At 39.3% G+C, this 20880-nt stretch overlaps 2 protein-coding genes across 4 annotated transcripts in view; both read right to left on the minus strand.

The window, feature by feature from the left end:
- Window positions 1–12983, minus strand: part of LOC120524493 (suppressor of tumorigenicity 14 protein homolog) — a 129144-nt gene extending 116161 nt beyond the window's left edge. The window contains exon 1 of the mRNA XM_039746328.1: window positions 12329–12983. Within this exon, the coding sequence (XP_039602262.1) occupies window positions 12329–12421 (93 nt within the window). The 5' untranslated portion in view covers window positions 12422–12983. The remainder of the gene's footprint in view (window positions 1–12328) is intronic.
- Window positions 12984–16027: 3044 nt separating this feature from the next.
- The window catches only part of LOC120523849 (suppressor of tumorigenicity 14 protein homolog), a 68537-nt gene continuing 63684 nt past the window's right edge, over window positions 16028–20880 (minus strand). For all 3 annotated transcript variants that reach the window (XM_039745509.1, XM_039745510.1, XM_039745511.1), the window contains 3 exons: window positions 20577–20848; window positions 19152–19288; window positions 16028–17698 (listed from right to left, as the gene is read on the minus strand). In XM_039745509.1, the coding sequence (XP_039601443.1) occupies window positions 17540–17698; window positions 19152–19288; window positions 20577–20848 (568 nt within the window). In that variant the 3' untranslated portion in view covers window positions 16028–17539. The remainder of the gene's footprint in view (window positions 17699–19151; window positions 19289–20576; window positions 20849–20880) is intronic.

Raw genomic sequence — 20880 nt, forward strand, 5'->3', positions numbered from 1 at the left:
GCGCCCCGTTGTTCCTGCCTCGCGCTGTATTCTTGCTGGGGCTGGAGTGACACTGGAAGGAAAGATTGATAGAATAATTAAACATGAACTACGAAGATATTTCAATATTCCTTAAAAGTTTTGAAGAATCGGGAGTTCTAAGCTTACAGATGGCTTAACATCTATTACTGAGCTGATTGTGTAACGACTGGGTACTTGGAGAAAGAAAAGGAAGGACAGCATCTGGGGTTAGTACGTTTGAAAGAGACAGTACTGCAGCAATCAATTTTTCATTGAAGGTTGTGCACGGCGCAGCAAGCATCCTGTGGGAGGCAGGAATAATCTCTGGATGGGGTGCCAGTTCGTCAGTATCACTGCACCACCGTGTTCCCATGTTTAATACATGCTTTAATTGATATGATATGAATACTGAAATGATATCAAGTATACATCTCAGTATTTAAATTATTCTGAGAACTGTAATATCACAAATGTAATGGATTCTGTGTCCTGTCGAAGAAAGAGAAAGCCCATTTAAGAAGCACGTAATGATTCACACACAGAGCACATAGATGAACACAAACAAAACAAAGCATTTAATGTGCTACTTTAGTTACAATGGGATTTGAGAAACTAGTAAATTAAATGATTTTAAGATGAAGTTTATGATGTTCTACTTTAATGACAAAATAAACTATGTGATTAAAGTGGAAATGTTGAAATTAAAGCTGACATTTCGAGCTTTTTTCTCACTGTGTGCCTATTTTTTTTTTTCTTTTCTCTGTACCATAATAAGCTTTCATACAAAACTCAGACTGTGGACTACGACTCGCCTTTTCACGGCGACTTTAATATCGGACAACTTTTTTACTTTGGGCACTGTGCGACTTTATGAAATTGAGCCTTCGAGTTTCACCGACACTCTATGTCACTTGATCAACTTCCTTTTTTTGTTTATACCACTGTTTAAATCAAGAAATAGTACGTTTTTCCTTGCCTCAACTTGGTATTCGCTAAAATTACATAAACTTAATGTGTATACAGTATATTTCTTGCACTTTGAATTCATATGTTTACATTTATGTCTTGTATTTATCTCAGGTGTATACTTAATTGTGTGTGTGTGTCATGTCATTATACTTGGCAAGTCATCAAAAAATTGGATGTGATTCTGATACACACAAACATATATATATATATATATTATCTATTATATTAAAAAATTCTGCGACAAGACTTTTTTTGAAGAGATTTTTTCAAGTCCTGTGAGACAAGACTTTTGAAATGAGAATGTTTCAAGTCATGCCCTCCTCTCAACCATATTCAAACATGCACATGGTCCACTCACATCTGTGAATTGCTTTTGACAGACATATTTCCTATTCTCTCAGCTCTTATAAATTTGTACGTTTTCCTCACTTTAAGTTCCCAAGAAGACATATTATGTCAAAATCAATATCAACAGAAGAAATGAGTACATGGGCAATCCGAGCGCTGAGAAATGATGAAGTCAGATGAATTAACGTGAAAGCTGTCGATCAGTTACACGGCAAATTGGTTAAATGCGTATCAATAGAGTATGCTGAAACAGTTGTTGGTGATCATGCAGAAGATGAAAACATCACCTTACAATATTCAGAAGAATAACTACAACGATTAACACCGTCCGGTCTTCCACCACCCGAATTACTGTTGAAAGAAGGATGTATCCAAGAAAGGTAATGTAGTATTCTATCAATCTAGAGATCATGAAGAATTTGGGATGAAGAATTTCTCCCTGGCAAAATGCATTGTGGAAGGTAGTTCTGCTTACAGTATTGTGTCAAACCCACAACAGTGACAAAAACTCACAGTATAACTAAACAAAAACTTGTCGTGGTACAAATAATAATTTTCTGCTTAGCTTATCTCTTTATTATATAAAAAAATCTTTCAACGCAACAACACTTTTTGGAGATGAGACTTTTTGGAAAAGAGATTTTTTTCAAGTCATGCCCTCCTCTCAAACATTTTCAAACAAGACCACAGTCCTCTCAACTCTCATTCGTGTGAATGCTTTTGTCAGACACACTTCCTGTGCTCTCAGCTCTTTTACATTTTAATGTTTTCCTCACTTTAAGTTCCCAATTAAAGAAGACATAATATGTCCAAATCTTATTGAAGAATTAAATCACGAAGGGTTACCAACATAAAAAATGAGTACACTTGCAGTCCTGCACCGAGAAACGAGGAATTCAAACAAATTAACACCAAAAATGTCAATCGGTTACACATCAAATTGGTTAAATGCATCCAAAATGTCAAACGGTTACACAGCAAATTGGTTAAATGCATCCAAAATGTCAAACGGATACACAGCAAATTGGTTAAATGTGTATCAATAGACTATGCTGTTGGTGGTGATCGTGCGGAAGATGAAAACAACAACTTACAATATCAGAAAGAATATCTACAACTGTTAACAAGTCCAGTCTTATAACGCACGAATTACTGTTAAAAGAAGGATGTATCCAAGAAAGGTAATGTAGTACATCTTCCCCGGATAACATTAGACAACAAAGGAGATCTTGATATGCCATTCGTATTAAAACGTTAACCGTTTTCCATTAGAATAGATTTTGCAAAGACAATTAACAAATCAGAGACAAACATTCGAAAAAGTCGGTTTATTTATTAGAGAGAAAGAAATGAAATTATCTCACGGGCAGTTATACATTGCGTTGTCACAATGTAAGTCCAAGCACAGAATCAAAATTCAATATCGCATTAATTTTAAAGCCAAACAGAACTAAATCGTATAACACAACGAAAAACTCGAACGCAACATGAAACATAATCTACTTTTAAATGCTTACATTTTACTATTTTTTAATATGGTTAATTACTCACTGTAATGTAAAATAGTTACTTCTACTATGCATATGTAACAATTCTCATGAAAATAACAATCTACTTAAACTCTACATCCGTGAGCGGCAGAACCGCAAAGTGGCTTGTGCATAGTGCTTGCCCAGGGGTTGGCGACCGAAGCGAGCAGGGAGAAAAGCCCCCTAAGTATATGTATAGTAATGGCCTGCATGGTCACTCTAGAAATGGGAGAGTTCTGGACAGGCAATTGACAGCATGGTGTACACAACTGTGCTAAGTACTCTTGTTCCAAGAACCCCTAGATCTATTCTTGTTATACCTTTGAAGTCCAAGAAAGCAGGTGGACAATCCCATGGCATTATAAACATAAAGTTGCAGATAACGGGGTAACTGGGAAAAGGGATATGACACAAGACACTGGACAATGATCAATAACACTGCAAGAGTGGAATAGTCTGCCAAGCAGTGGTGTAAGGAAGGGTGGGCCTTGCTGCGCCTCTGCCAAGCAGTGGTGTAAGGAAGGGTGGGCCTTGCTGGGTGCAGCAAGGCCCACCCTGATTGGCCAAAGGCCCAGCCAATTAGTTCATTGTATATGAAATTTTCCATTCAATTTCGTACTTGATTAGTGTGGCAATAGGGGGCGCTAGTGCTCCCTTGAACCCTCAGATAACACGCTAGACACCAGGTAAAAGTCCCAGACTTTTTATTTTTCTTTAGCACAGTGCACCAGGCACCTTCCACTCTACTCATAAATTACACAACGACAATAATAATCTCTCCTCCTCGCCCAGACACTTCGCCCCTCTACCTCCCAGCTCAGCTCAGTGTCTGGACTGACCCATAGTCCTTTTATAGCCCCTGACCTGGAGGTGTTCCTGCCCAATCAGTCCACAGTTCCTTATTCCTTCCAGGTCAGGGTAAACAGTCCTTTTCTTCAACCCGGGAGCACGTTGTTCCTTCCCGTCACGTGATTGTGACGTACTCCCAGGTTATAAGGCACAAAAGAGCCCACAAGCCCCCCTACAGCAACTCCTGGTGGCCTCCAAGGTATCCAGCAGGGCTGAGTATAAACACTACATAGTCCATGAGGCCCTGCTGGACCTCGGGGCACGATCCTGCTGTCGGGAGAGCTCCTCCTGGCGGTCTGGGGGTGAGGACCGGAACCAGAAGCCGGCAATCCTCCACATTAGGTATTTGTTATTTTACCTTTTCTTCAGTTTTGAAGTGGTATGTAAAATCCCATTGGTTTACTGAATTTTCAATAAATAAAAAAAAGGGGTGATGTTACGGTGTATGTGTACCCTGATTGGTAGTAGTCAGAGAGTTAGGAAAACCTTAAGTTGCTTAATTGAGTATTTTCGACAAACACCAAGAGATAGTTTCTTATTCTGAGGGATTATTTCTGACATGGCTTTTCAAAAAGCCTTGTTTAGCTATATGGAATAAATAACCTGGATGCAGAATACACAGTGTTAGTCCAACAAATTAACATAAAAGTGGAAACAAGACCACAAAAATTGTCATCTCTTTTGGAGGTACTTGACAACTACACTGCAGACATTTTCCCTAATGTTAATACTTTGTTGCGCCGTGGCATAACAACATGTGATGGTCTTGATCATTTTTGGTCAACTTTTGCATGGTCCCAATAATTCAGTTATGTGAATGTACCACAGTATGAACAGATGTGTGTTTCGGAAAAGTACATTGACATTGACAATTATATTTCTTACTAAAAACTAGAACATCCATTTTTTCATAGGCCCACCCTAAAATCTATTTCTGGCTATGCCCCTGCTGCCAAGTGAAGTGACTATTATTTTTACAGTGTTTGTGGGAGTTTGAGTCTACCAGAAGTCAGCTGTAAATTATCTGTTGTGGAATGAACATGCTCACTATTGGGCTTAACTTCCTTTGGGATTGTGTCTTGGTCTTTCCATCTCATTGTTCATTATAATTGGTGTTGAGAAGTCGGACTGAACTGGCAAACGACCTCAGATGGAAAGCTGGTACCATCGACTGATAGACTGTAAACCACTGGCTGGGAAGACTGATATCAGTCTGCAGAAATCATCTTTGGGTCCAGAGCACAAAGTACAGGAAAATTGTAGTCAATTACTAATAACGGATGGATTGTCCTACAATTATCCTCCAAGAGGGGACACAGAGACTGGCTGAGCCCTCGTACCCTGAGGAGAAGAGTTGAAAGTTGGCCAGTACAATGGATCAGGCTCATGGGAGGTTTAAAGGAGCTGATTTACTGTTATCACCGCTAGTAATGGATGGGGACTGAGGGAGCAAGCGGTACATCTGGTCACGGCATTAGAAGGTGAGACACTAATAATACTGGATGATCTGGCAACAGAAGAGTAACGAGCCATCGCTGGGAATGGGATTGCAAGAGAAGCAGAGCTCCCAGTCTCAGATTCCTGGTGAGAGCCTGGGGAGATTTGCAGCTGAGAATCAATCATTAGTGTGACAAACGTATTCACACTTTCTCCGTGCTGTGCAGAGCAATCTGGCATGAAAAGCGTTCTTGAAGGGCTTCACCCCAGTATCACTGAGACAACAGGTCAGTCTATAGCGCCCTGTCACATTCGAACAGACACTGATGGAGACAAAAGAATGCAAGCATGTGTTGGCTGAAAAACCTGTACAGCCCGATATCAGCACAAAGAACAGCGGCTCCCACAACCAGAATACCAATAATCAAGCAAGTTCAATCCACTGAAGGAGAGGTCAGATCTCCTCCTCGAACAGAGACAGGTCCTTATTTGGATCAACACTGCATTCTCACTGGTGATGCGACCACCTGGGCCACATATGAAAATTCTGCCCTAAAAGAGGAAATAGCTCAGTCTAAAAATAGAAAAGCGTTCAAGCACTGACCTGGTATGAGAGTGACCAGAAGAAGCTATCTATGACCTCAGGATGCTTGTGAGATGGAGACTATTGCCATCTTTACATCTAGGTTGGCAGCTGGGTAATAAAGGTGCTGATTGACAAGGGGGCCACCACAACAATTATACAGCCAGATATACTCCTTCCAGAGGTGCAGCTGACAGCCATGAGGACCCATTTTACCAATGCAACTGGAGAAGCTGCACCCATGTTTGAGGAGGCTGTAGTAAGTTTTTAAATAGGAAAGCAATGGTGGACTCAAAGAGTTTGGGTGGCAGACATCAAAGACCCCTACATACTGGGGCTGAACTTTTTACAAATGGAAAACGTTAATCAACAGCTGGACCGTGGTAAACGTCCTATAATTTTTCCAGATGGTACAGCCCTTACACGTTTAGGGTGCAGGGAACATCTGGAGCCACCTTTATATCCAGAGACTCGGGCCATCGCCACTGATCTCCCGCTTCCACGGAGTGCTACACATGCCTGTAACAACACTCTGAAGTCAATGTGGGCATCCAGTTATGAAGGACTCACATCATCTTAAGACGCAGGAGCTACAAGATCTTCTGCTGGAATATCACGATAGGTTTGCCACTCCACAGGACCTTGGACAGACGCATCTGGTACAACATGAGACTGACACAGGCAATGCAGCTCCCATCAAACAGTGCCATCGCTGCATTCCACTGTCTCAATAGGTGACAGTGAAAAGATGATCACGCAAATGTTGAAAGCCAGAATTACAGAGCCCTCAGACTGGTGATCAGCCGTTGTTCTAGCCCCAAAGAATGATGGTAACTTGCGATTTTGTGTAAACTATCGGCAGTTAAATACCATCACATGTAAGAATTCCTACCCAGTGCCACACATAGATGAGTCCTTGGACCTCATTGCAGGGTCATGTTAGTTTTCATCGCTAGATCTTCAAAGTGGATACTGGCATGGGGAACTACCCCGGTGCAAAAAAATAGTATAGTCCTTGTCCTCCTGGACCTGCCTACTGCCTTTGACACTATTGACCATGATATATTGCTGCTTAAAAGAGATGCTCTTAACTGGTTCAGGTCATATGTAACCGGTAGGCACTTTTCAGTGACTTTAAATTCCTCTTTTTCGTCTACTGCTCCTCTTAAATGTGGTGTTCCAATTTGGGTCCTATCGTATTCTCTATATACAGTACAGTACAGGCCAAAAGTTTGGACACACCTCCTCATTCAATGTGTTTTCTTTATTTTCATGACCATTTACAGCACTGCATCACTCTCCTTCTTGGTCAAATAGCCCTTACACAGCCTGGAGGTGTGTTTGGGGTCATTGTCCTGTTGAAAAATAAATGATCGTCTAACTAACCTGACTTCTGCACAACACAACTGCTGGTCCCAACCCCATTGATAAAGCAAGAAATTCCACTAAATAACCCTGATAAGGCACACCTGTGAAGTGAAAACCATTTCAGGTGACTACCTGTTGAAGCTCATCGAGAGAATGCCAAGAGTGTGCAAAGCAGTAATCAGAGCAAAGGGTGGCTATTTTGAAGAAACTAGAATATAAAATATGTTTTCAGTTATTTCACCTTTTTTTGTTAAGTACATAACTCCACATGTGTTCATTCATAGTTTTGATGCCTTCAGTGAGAATCTACCAATGTAAATGGTCATGGTCTTGGACGTCTTGGCTCTTTCTCTGTCTTTTGCAAACCTCAAGTCCGCAATCTTGGTGTTATCTTTGACAGTAACCTCTCTTTTGAGAAACAAGTTAATTCTGTACTCAAGAGTTGCTTTTTCCAGCTTTGTCTATTAGGTAAGATCAAGCCTTTTTATCTTCTAGGGATCTTGAGAAAGCTACTCATGCTTTTATCTTTTCTTGCTTTGATTACTGCAACTCACTGTATTCTGGGATTAGCAAATCCCTGATACACAGGTTACAGTTGGTCCAGAATGCTGCCACTCGCTTTCTGGTTGGGGCAGGAAAGTATGACTCTATTTCTCCAATATTAGCTTCATTACACTGGGTGCCTGTCAGTTTTCGAATTGATTTGAAAATCTTGTTGCTAGTTTTTAAATCTTTACATGGACTTGCTCCTGCCTATTTATCTGAATTGTGTGCTTTACACCAGCCATCTAGAGTGCTTAGATCTTCTTCTGGTCAGTTGTCTCTTGTTATCCCTTGTACCAAGTGTAAAACTAAGGGGGACAGGGCTTTTGCAGCTGCTGCTCCTCGCCTGTGGAACTCTTTACCTCATCATATAAAGGAGTCGTCTATAATTGAACTGTTCAAAACAAGATTAAAGACTCATTTCTATTCACTTGCATTCCGTGACCTTCAGTAATACTGATGGTTTCCTCATTGTGATTATGTAACATTACATCTATTTATTTATTTTATTTATGTTAATTTATTTTATGCGGCACGGTGGCGCAGTGGTAGCGCTGCTGCCTCGCAGTTAGGAGACCCGGGTTCGCTTCCCGGGTCCTCCCTGCGTGGAGTTTGCATGTTCTCCCGTGTCTGCGTGGGTTTCCTCCGGGCGCTCGGTTTCCTCCCACAATCCAAAGACATGCAGGTTAGGTGGATTGGCGATTCTAAATTGGCCCTAGTGTGTGCTTGGTGTGTGGGTGTGTTTGTGTGTGTCCTGCGGTGGGTTGGCACCCTGCCCAGGATTGGTTCCTGCCTTGTGCCCTGTGTTGGCTGGGATTGGCTCCGGCAGACCCCCGTGACCCTGTATTCGGATTCAGCGGGTTAGAAAATGGATGGATGGAATTTATTTTATTTTTATTTATGTTATTCATGTTAATTGTATGTTTTTCTTTAATTCTATTATTGTAAAGCATTTTGGCCACAGCATTCCTATGTTGTTTTAGATATGCTATATAAATAAAGTTGACATTGACATTCACTACAGAAAGTGCGCTGGCCACTTTTGAATGGCTTATAAACAGAGCGCTTGCAGGTATTCCATGCTCACAGTGTCTACAGTAGAGTACTTGGCTGATTTATTGGTGCATGTACAGACCTTTGACGATGCTTTAAGTTCATTGCATGAGGTTTTCCAAAGGCTGTAGCAGGCGAACCTGAAGCTACATCCAGAAATATGTTGCTGACTGTGCCAGAAGGTTTCATTCTTGGGTCACAGTGTGAGTGGCAAGGGACTCCACACAGAGAAGGATAAACTGGAAGCGGTAAGAGTTTGGCTGATTTCGCAGACACTGAAGCAAGTTTGTGAGTTCTTGGGCCTGGCATCTTATTACTGGAACTTTGTTCTAGACTTTACCTCAATAGCAGCACCCCTTCACCAGTTACTGCACAAAGACAAACCCTTTCAGTGGGGTGTAGAGGAACAGGAGGCATTTAATCACCTAATGATTGCCCTGTGCCAGGCACCCATATTTGCACCTCCGGATTCCAAATTGCCTTACATTTTGGACACAGATGCCATTAGTGTGGCAATTGGAGCAGTGCTATCCCAGCGACACCCACGAGGACAACGAGTGGCGGCTTGTTACAGCCGCACTCTGAGCCAACCGGATTGCAATTACTGTGTAACAGTAAAGAGAGAGTTATCCCAATTAGATATTGGCTGTGGTGAAGGCTGGTGGAGGCTGTTCATCATTTCCAACATTACCTACAGTATGTGGGCTCCCCTTCATGATCTGTAAAGACCATGCCTCACTTCAGTGGTTATTCTCCTTCTGGGAGACAGAAGGACAGGTGGATCATTGGCTGGACGGCTCCAGGCATTCAATTTTAAAGTTGAAAACTGAAACGGCGCCAGTTATCACAATGCAGATAGCTTGTCTTGGAGACCATGCGCAGGACAATACTGCAAGCGCTATGCACGAATGGAACAATGAAAGGTAGAAACAACTGATAAAGAGAAAATACCCTGTTCCTGAAAGTGAGATAAGTTGGCATGAAAGCAAGAAAATTATTCTGAGTTGTGCAAAAATGGGGCTGGGTGGAGCAGTCAGCCTGACCAACATGGGAGGAGGTGGCACCAGACAATCAGGTGGTGAAAGGACTTTTTTCCCAATGGGAAAGTTTGGCTATCAAAGATGGCATATTAAAGAGACAATGGCATAATCTTGCAACAGGAGAAGGACAGTGGAAAATTGTAGTATCAAAGAATGTAGGGCATTTTGGTGCCACAAAGTGTTTAAAGTGCCTCCGTCAGAGTTTTTATTGTGGATGGTATTGCAGAGATGTGGAAGATTTTTGTTGGCACTGTGACATCTACACTTCCAACAAGGATCCTACTCTTCAGTCCATAGCACCTCTCCAGCAATATCGTGTTGGGGCACCCATGGAGCGACCGGGTATGGCTGTATTGGACCCCTTTCCAAAATCTGCATACACACTTCCAGACCAAGAGGTAGAAAAGGTGGCAAAGGCTCTGACAGAGGGCATCATCAGCTGGCTTGGAGTACCTGTGGAACTGCACTTGTATCAAGTATGTAATTTTGAAAGCTGGGTATTTCAGACATTGTGCACCCAACTGGATATTCGGGAGACACAACACCTCTGCAATCTGTACTCTGAAAACACAGCTGGCTTTGGTCACAAGCTAGGAGCTGCGTGACTGGGATCGTCATTTGCTATTAATCCTAATGGCATGTTACTCAGCGGTTCTGGGGTCCACGAATTGCACTTAGTAATGTTGGGGTGGGAGCTGAGGACCCCCTACAGCCTTGGTATTTGGATTTCCCCTGGACAGTTTTGCAGAGCCTATAGGGCTGGACTATGCCAGCAAACTACAGGATAGGCTGGATAAAGTGCTTGAATTTGTCTGTGAGCAACTGCAGGAAGCAGAGCTAACACAAAAGAGACACTACTGTATGCAGGCTCAGGATAATCCTTTTTCAGCTGGTGTTCATGTGTGGATCTATAGCCTGAAAAGAAAGAAGGGACGTTCACCTAAGTTGGACAGTCCGTAGGTGGGCCCTTTCCAGGTCCTAGAGAGGATGGAGGAAGTGGTCTACTGGGTGCAGTTACCTTTCCCAGGATGGAAGGTATTTCTATACCAGGATTGCTTGGCATCATGTGAAGGAGGCATCATTCACTATACACAGGAATCTGTAGGAAACATTCTACACTTCCCCAGTGTCAACTCCCACCACTGACCTATCACACAAACTACAAACAACAGCATTGTCTGAAACACACCAAATACTTCTTCACAACCTAGTGCAACCCTAAGAAGACCAACACGTCAGCCGTGCTTACCTGCCTGTTACAAAGACTATATATTGCCCTCCAGGACGAAGTGCAGTGTAATGGCCAGCATTGTCACTCTAGAGGTGGCCGGGTTCTGGACAGGTGATTGACAGCAAGGTATTGACAGCTGTGCTGAGCACTGCAACTTTCTCGTTATACCTTTGAAGTCCGCGAAGGGTCGAGAAGGCAGGTGGAGACTCCTATGGCATTACAAATACAGACTTGCAGATGATAACGGGGTTACTGGGAAAAGGGACACGTCACGAGATGCTGGACGACATCAACAGTGGAATTGCCTGCCGAGTGAAGTGGCAGTTTATTGGGGCGTTTGCGAGTTTGATTCCGCTAGAACACTGCTGTAAATAATTTGTTGTGGGATAAACGCACCCGTTATCTGTCTTAACTTCCATTCGGTGTGTGTGTCGGTCTTACTAACTCGGTATTCGTTACAATATGTAAACACATGCTGTATAATTTTGTTATTTCCCTGTGAAGTCCAATATCACTTTTGGTAAGTGACGGACTTTTTGGTCGAGTCGACATTTCCACTGCAAGGTACATTAAACGCTGCTTTCTTTATATCGGTTCTTGTGGAAGCGTTAAACACTTCAACGATTGATATGTGTTTGAGTATCCAAAATGCTCATCTCAATTACATCTGAAACAAACAAAAAAAAAAAAAATCATGTCGGCTAGGGAAATCAATGTTACTTAACACACTTGACGCAGATCATCTGCAAATATTATATAGATATTTGCAGTGTTTATGAACAAGACGAAAATGCAAATCCTCTCAATATGTATTAATTATTTTTCTGAACTGACAGGAGCACCGAGCTCAAAACAAGTGCCGACCCCGCACTTTCACCATAATGGGAGCGTCGCTCGTAGCCGACAAGTTAAATTAACCTGCAAGTTACTGGGGTGAGGAAGCAAAACAGAGTAGGCGGTGATGAGAAAACAGAAACAGAATAAAGCCAAAAAATACTGATACCCTATCGGAATTTGAACCCGTGACTCTATATAGCGTCATTCACAACAACACCGAATCACGCATCTGCAAGTATCAGTTATGCAGGTACAACTGTACAGATAATTTCTAAGATTAAAATGTATTTTGTTGATCAACGTTAAGCCTCATTAATTAAATGTAGATGTTTTTCTTATAGAATATTATCTCAGTGCAAAACAGCTTTAAAAAGAATGGCATAAAACATAAGTACCAAGAATGAATTACTGACTGGGAATTAAAAGTTTCTCAACGAAAACAAGTACAGGAATATTCTGCAGCATTTACAAAACAAGAACCCGGTCAAGGTGAAGTCAGCGTGAAGAGAGGCACATAACCGCCGGTAGTCGCAGGACTTACGGTTGCCGGCTGCGCACCGCCGAGTCGATGTCCGGAGGCCGCCGTATCGTTTTGGAATCTTGCCTCGCACTCACCGACTGCTTGCCTTGGCATTCCCGCGGTTATAAATGCACAAGTTTAAACGACTTTAGACAATTAGTGCTGGCAGCCTCCTAAATTTTGCAGCACTTTCGCCTTCATGCTCTCTCAGTTCCTGACTGAAGTTCTGGGACTTGCCTGCCAGTGGCGGTGGGCGGGACAAATCACGCGGGCGCGCGGAGTGACCGGCACTGTAACTTATTCCATCCTCGCGTTACTTTCTAAAAACCAGCAACGAATTTTGTAGCCAAGACGATAAACAAGGACACAGGTGTACTTAGATCATTAATTTGTCTTTAGACGTGTATGAGTCGTGTTTTCGTTGTTTTCTATTGCAGGTTGTATGTGTTTGCCTTGATACTTTTAATTTCCAGCCTTCATGGCTGCTCCCTGTTGCTGATTATGTCTTGACGCGATTCCTGCACGCCGCTTTTCGGTTAGGATATTCCTCTCTGCAATTGCAGCGACTGTTCGTTCAGCTCGATTTCCATGAGGATTCGGTCAGGTGGATGAAATATACTGTTTCTTAATTTTTGTAAGCATCTCCATCCATCAGAACCGGGCAAGCTATGCGAAAATCAACAATCGATGCACCGCCGACGGTCCTCCACTCCTGGCCCAGTGCCCAGGCGGCAAATAAAAAAAGAAGACACACAGAGGATGTTGGAAGACACAGTTACGGATACGGACAATGAATCGAATTCAAGTCTTGCGAGATGTGAAGGAGGTGTGGGATTACTGTGCCACTCCATTACATTTATAAGAGTTAGTCGATCACAAATATAAAAGAAAAATGCACGTCTGAAACCTGATTTATTCAACCATACTCAGTTACTGAAGAACATGCTTAATATTACTTTTTGTCAAACGATTTTGCCCAAAAGTTTTTGATAGCTGTAGAGTTCATAAACATTGTCTGAGTGTACTTTTGAAGCGTTTTATTAGCTTTTAACGACCAGCCATTTTAAGTCAAATGTAAAGACCAGAAAACAGCAAAAATCGACACATTTTTGTATTGTGTTCCTCTGTTATTGATACATATGTTCTGATATTTTTAATCAGTGCCAATACAATGTCACAAGTATTTGCCCCTGTCTGATTTTCTCTATGTTTACGATTTGTTGACATGTTTCCAGGGCTTCAGCCCAAATCTAATACTAGATAAGGATTAGGCTACCTTATTCACAGTCCCTTCAATTATGGCAGGCTAGGTCCTGATCCAGCAGAGGATCCCCAAACTGTCACAATCCCACCATCATTTTTGACTGTTGACATGGAGTTCTTAAGCTTTGATTGCTTTATCTATCTATCTATCTATCTATCTATCTATCTATCTATCTATCTATCTATCTATCTATCTATCTATCTATCTGTCTGTCTTTACTTCTGATTTAATGGGACACTGGTGCAGTTGTAGTGCTGTCACCTTGCAGTATTAGATGGAGGTTTGCGTCCTGGGTTCTCAAAATGGCCTTGTGGGTTTCCTCCAGGTACTCCGGTTTCTATCTGTACTCCAAAGACACAAAGGTTAGTTGAACTGGTGTTACTAACATGGCCCAGGTGTGATTGTGTTCACCCTGTGATGGACTAGTGGCCCGTCCAGGGATTGCTACTGTCTTGTGTTTGATGATTTCTGGGAGAGGCTCCTGAAACTCTGTCCTGGATAAGTGGGATAGAAAGATGGATGGATGGATAAATGGGCCCCATTATTGTCTAAAAACTTTCACCTTGTTTCATCTGTCAATAAATATATTATCTCTGTCTCAGGGAGAATAGCAGACATTATTAGCAGTGTTTTTGGTCTTAATACTCTCCATTTTGTCTGTCTTTTTGATTGTGAAGTTATGAAAACTGATCTTTTGTGAGGCAAGAGAAGCTTGTGGTTCTTTGGATTATTTTTGGGATCCCTTCTGACTATTTTATGCTGTGAGTAATTTTGGCAGGCCAGTCACAGCTTGGAAGATTCACTGTTTTCCAAGTGTTTTCTAATTGGAGATTATTGCTCTCAGTGTGGATCAGTGAAGTCTTAAGGCATCAGAGGTGACTATGTAGCCCTTCACACACTGACAGATATCAACAACTCTTTTTGGATTTTTTTCAGTACTTTCCTTCAGTTGTGGCATTAAGGGCTTGTTGAATTTTTGTTCTGCAAAATTGGCTCTGATGTTAGGGGTCAAAATATGTGAGATTTGCCCTCCCCTCTTTCCTTCCAGTAATCCTCATATGCCTTTTAAAGGCTAGGGTCCTCGATTGTCCCCTAGCAGAGCTGTACTCAGGCAAAGTGCCACCTTTCCTTATGTGAAACAAGCCCATCTAATGTTCCCACCATTGTCTACATTCTCCCTTGGTTTTTAAAACAGGGTTTCTTCTGCTTTTAGACATGAAGTTCACCCCTTTAGGTTCCTGCAAAGTCCATTAGCCAGGTCTCCCAATGGCAATATACACAACAGTTTATAAACCTGGTAAAAATGCCAGTTAAGCTACTTTATAGTATACCAGCTGAAGCACCCAGCATTTCCTGGGTATATTTGTATAATGGGTTGAGGTATGAAAGCAAACATTTATGTTTTTTAAATGTTGACACTATAGTCAGTGCTGGCAGAAATTCTAGTGTCCTACATGATTAACACTGCTTTTCTTATCAATTTCTCTGCCCTTGTACATTGTTTTACAAATAGATGTTTAATCACAGATTAATAAACTGGGTGGCTTACTGAATAACTGAATCATTAATATGGCATGTAAGCTGGGTAAAACTATCTGCTTTTGTGTTGATCTGTCTATTGAACCCATATTCATGATGAAACTCCATGTCTATGTTAAGTTACATGAACTGTAATATACACGTAAAATTTCATGAACACCCAATGAAATTCTTAGAAGTCCATGAACCCTATATTTTAAATTGCATGAACAATAATGTAAATATAAAAAAACCTTGTGAAAGTAGACCTAGCTGTTCTCGAGTGTGTTGGTCCCTTATTACACTGCCAACAACCCCCTTGAAACACTGACATGGCATATAGCCTTCACTAAGTTATCTCAAACCTAAACAATATGCCAGACTCACTACCATCTGCTAAACTGTTTTGGCATAACAATGTAAATTTAATGTGGGCCCTCCATGACAACCCCATTTCTTGATGAAACATAGTTGCATCAACATTAAAGTGCATGCAAAAATTCATGAACTTTGACTCAGTCATTCTAGAGTGATACAATTTTTGTTTTCACCCACTCATACTCTTACTGTACAAACAGCCTTTCCAATTCAATTTCTGAAATGCCATGTAGCCAGGATTTTAAGTTGGTTCAACTTTATCATACATACTAACATTTCAGTAACATACACTCAGCCATTTTGGAAGAACACACAGTTTATGGGCTGCCCCCTTCTCCACAGTGAAAGTTTTGAAATGCTGTATCGCCTATATTTCAAGTTGGACCAACAGAAACTTAATATGCAGAAATTCATTGAAATCACTTCAACTGTTTTTGTGGGACTGGCGAACAAACAGACAGACAAGATGATATTTGAGGGCTGAAATGAGTTCCTTGGTGTGAAAAACACATAAATAACATCAAGCAAAGCAAAAAATCAAAAAGACAGAGAGAGGGTATTACATTTTATTTATATACATTTACTCACTCACTTCCTAATTGTCATTTTTTTGATCAGCTAAAAAGTAAACATCACTGAAACGAGTCCTGTTCAGTTTACCAGGCTGCTTTTCCATTATTAAAGACAATTCTCACAGGTAAAACAGTTATGGTTTACTACTTGTCTTGGTTTGTTCTTATGTAAGGTGACATTCAATTCTAATCTGCAAAGGTCTGAGATGCATATAGCAAATGCTCCTGGCGTAGGACACATCACCCTGTAACTCTGAATGAGTCAGAAGTGGATTAAGAAATCATATGTATCAAAGTCATACAAAGTTTACTGAATATTTATATTCACTTCAGTTCTATTTCAGTATTGAAAAAGTTGGTGCCTAATTCTTTTATGTGGCCTCTCCATTTGACAAGGCATACTGCAGTGAAATTCTGACAACCTGTAAATAACAAGTCTGACACTTCAGAAATAAAGGCTGGATCCTCCGACTTTACCACTGGCCCTTTAATCACTAAATATTTAATAGTCAGTAACGTGCATTGAAGGAATAGGGACACTGTTGTGATTGAAGGGCAAATGATACACAGCATTACATGAAGTATCTGAAGTGAAGTTCTAGTCATTTAGAGTCTGAAAGGAACAAAAAATTGGAGCTGATGTGATACTCAAGTGTGAAATACACCCAATGTAATCTCAGATCACTGTTCTAATTAACTTACATAAATTTTGTTTTATTTATTAAACAGTTTTAGCATTTTCATTAACAGAATGTACAATACAATAGTTAAAACATTTATTTCCTTTTGCATTTAAAAATAAGCGTATCATGACATAACAGAGGTTTTCTACATTCTTTCATTATACAATACAAATTCCACTTTTCATTTTTACCAACAACATTGCAAAGGTATATAAAAGTTGGTAACCAGATGTATCTATGATGCATCAGTTTTAAAAAGCTATTATAATATTCCTTCCCTTTCTTTCATGTCCTCACCTTCTAATTACAGTGCAGAATAAGCACTATGTTCAGCTCAATAATAATAATAATATTTTGAATATACTGTTTTAATTGCAATAAATATATTATGGATAATATTAGCAACAAGAACCTATGAGGAAAAGTAATTTATTTTTGATATAAAAAAAAGATTAATTGTCTGATGTGCATCAAACATATTTGATCCATACTTGTTTCACATTGTGAATGAAAAGCCAACAAACAAAACCAATGCCATTTTCAGCAATGCACTTTTGTGTGTTAATGGGACAGTAAAATAATAACTGTAAATTCCAAAACCAGGAAATCAAAGTCAGTGACATAACACGTGTTGTCTTTTCCAAAATTTATTTATATTATTCTTTGCTGAATAATTTTTTTCAGTATGTCAAGGATTAGTAATGAGCATTCCTGACAAAAACTGTATGAAATTCAGTCCACAGAGGGATAATGTCTTTACTATACACCTTTTAAATTGGATTTTAAAATTTCTTAGTTATTTTAAAGATAATATATTTCAGTTAATAAGTTGCTGGATCCATTCTGAAAATTTAACTACTTGAGTATAGACACCTGGTCGATTTCTTCGGGCACATCCTTCTCCCCAACTGACAATGCCTGCTAGAAACCAACGTTTTCCTTTCTCTTGGCACACTAAAGGTCCACCAGAATCTCCCTGGAGAAACAATTAGAGAGTTTTGCATTAGTCAGTCAAATGAAACCATTCTCTTGGTAATAATTATATTTAACAAACCTTTGACATGCTTACTGAAGCATTCATAAAGAAATTGGCATGTATTCAATTACTCTTTACTGGAACTGAAAATCTGAGGTGCTTTAGCCTTCCTGAGAATTCAAAACCACATTTTACACTGGATTTTCGTTTAATCAGATCTATACATTCTGAATAAATTATTGAGTCTCCTGTTCAATGTGCACAGACAATAACGAAGTCTGTTGTAAATTTCTTCAGCCACATAATATCAAAACAATTTATAGAGGATTTGTTTAAAATGCACAGGTCTTGCTTTTGTAACAAACCCTTATACTATGTCAACTGAGTGAATTTTATGCCTTCTCTAAACCCATGTTTAAACTGAAATATATACTATCCAGTAAGACAGCTTTTGTAGAATAGTGCTGGAAACATTCCTTTACTTATAGCACAATAGTATACAGTATAGTAGAAGAAGAAGAACCTGGAGAAGACAAATTCTGTTCCAAGTTAGCATACACACGTTTTTGAGCTGTTGTAATGAACAAAGTATACAATACGGCAACAACAAATAATTCCAACAGTGATTGCACTCGGTTTGTTTACACTAAATGCAGTACAAAATTGGTCAAAAAAGTAAAAAAAAAAAAAAAAAAAGCAGAAAATAAGCAAAAAAAGAACTTCTCAGACATCTGTTATTTTAATTTTCAAGACTCTGACATTAAAAAAAGACCAGCTAACTAATTGAGATCAATTATTATCACTTATTGTGAATCTGGTTGGAAAAAAAAAAAAAAACTGTAGCCACAGGGGGTCCCCAGGACCAAACTTGGGAGTCACAGTTCAAAACAATACCAGGCGGTGACAAGAGTTCATTGAGAGTGCGAGAGACAGGTGAAAGGGACACAGCAACAGTAGCACATGCTGTTAGACAGGGTGGTCAGTACCTGCTAGAGTCGGTCCTTAAATCTGTTGATAGGGATCTGCTTTTAATTAAAAGATTAGTTAAATCAGCAGACAATGTTGTTCAAAATGGTCTAATCTGAGCACAACTGTTACACAGGATGCTTGTTTTGTTTTTCAAAAAGCAAAATAAATATAGTCCTCTGTGTTGTGCCTTATAATTGATCCTTTTAATAATGCTATTTTAACTTTATTTTACTATTTCTATCCTACAACAAAGTTAAATTTAAGTAAAATAACAGAATAATTACTATGTTGTTATTTTGGCTACCTCTAATAAGTTAAAAAATAGACTTATATTACATACTTTATTAAAAAACAGCTACAGGTTGTATTACAAGAATAAGACAAATTTCTTTCATACATTATGTTTTTCAACAGTGAAAGCTGACGACAATGTAAAGAAATACTGTAAAAAATGAAAAAAAAAAAACTCTGAAAATAATTGTACCTGGCATGCGTCTACCCCTCCATGCAAATTTCCAGCACAAAGCATTCTGGGTGTCACTGCATCATCATAAAATTTGTTGCATGTATTATGACTGATTATTTTCACAGTTGCTTCTTGTAACACTGATGCTAGTTCACCTAAAATGTAAACCAGTGAATTTATATAAATGCATAAGACAGAAAATATAAACATTTAAGGCATGTGTTTCTATTTGACTGTGAAAACAAATTTTCACTTAAAAAATGAGTTTAAAGTTTCCAGGTTAGATATATGTATAATAAACATGTGTACCAAGTATGTGTCAATATTATTTTATTTAATGGCAACAGAAGAGAAACCTACAACAGAACTTTTATAAAGTCCTCTATTGGAGTGGGATCTGAAATTAAATCAGAAAAAGTTACGGCTATAGCTTACTACAAGAAAACAAAGTGAGCAACATATAGATTTTTCTAGTTCTGTTTTTTGCCTGATTAAGGAGTAATGAGGGGTACACACAGGAAATACTTAATAAATTATAAATGCATAGTTTGAGCATACTGGTATATGTTGTACACAGAAGAAATAAAATATATTTTTTCAGTCATTCTTTTAAAAATAAATACATTCTCCTTGAAAAGTTAAGTATAAAATTTTAAAGAGCCTGTAGGATATAAAAAATCATACTATTTACCTTTAAAATTTATAATATACAATGAAAATGATCATGCATTCATCTATTTGTTTTTTAACCCACTCATCCATTTTAGTGTCCCAGGGGTCCAGTGCCTATCCAGGCAACATCAGTCACAAGGATGTAAATAATCCTGGAAGAATCCCAGTTCACTGTGGACCATGTTCACTTACAGTGGGCCTGTTTAAAGCTGCTAATATTACCAGTGTGTCTTTGGAATGTGAGAGGAAAAATTGAGTATCCAGAAGAAAGGCCATGCTCACACTTAGAGAACAAAGGAATTTTTTTCAGGCAGTTGAAGATTGTGATTGAGATTCTAAAGTTGAGAGCTGCATAACCCTCTTAAAATCATTATGCTTATTTTATTTATTCTACTTCTCAGTTTTAAATATTATGCAATCAATGAAGAGCTATTATAAACCATGCAACATGTAAATATTTAAAATCGTTTATAATTTCTTAAATGACAATAGCATTACACTCAATTGTCTACCACTAAGCTTACATTATTGGATCGAAAATCACATGTAGTGTGTATTGTCAGAAATTACTTACAAAGCATTATCCATGTTAGATAAAAATATCATAACTAGAGTTGTATTGCATTTTGATTTTCTTGAAAAATTAGTAGGCAAACATTTTAATGTTATCAATATTGTTGTTATTATTAAACAGAATTATGAAGAATTTCACAATACAGTCAGTTAAAACACATTTATAAAAAATGCAAAAAAGTAAAAGAAAACACATACCATCTTCCATCAGAACGCCCCATCCAGTGACAAAGCAGTTATTCTCAATACTGAAGAAGTGACTGCTTGCAGGTAAACAAATAGGCTGTACAAACTCATTGAAGAATACAGCAGCATTTAATTCCAACAAAGCAATATCATAATCTGAGGTATATTGGTCATATTGTGAATGGACAACAATCCTTTTGATGTACCTTGTCACAACAGAATTGCTTATTCTGTTAATAATCCTCATGCCCATATATGCCTTCCATGTTGAAGCATCAGAGTACCTGCAATATTCATATATATTATATCATATGAT

Source organism: Polypterus senegalus, chromosome 2 (genome assembly GCF_016835505.1).
Source record: "Polypterus senegalus isolate Bchr_013 chromosome 2, ASM1683550v1, whole genome shotgun sequence".
NCBI lineage: Eukaryota > Metazoa > Chordata > Cladistia > Polypteriformes > Polypteridae > Polypterus > Polypterus senegalus.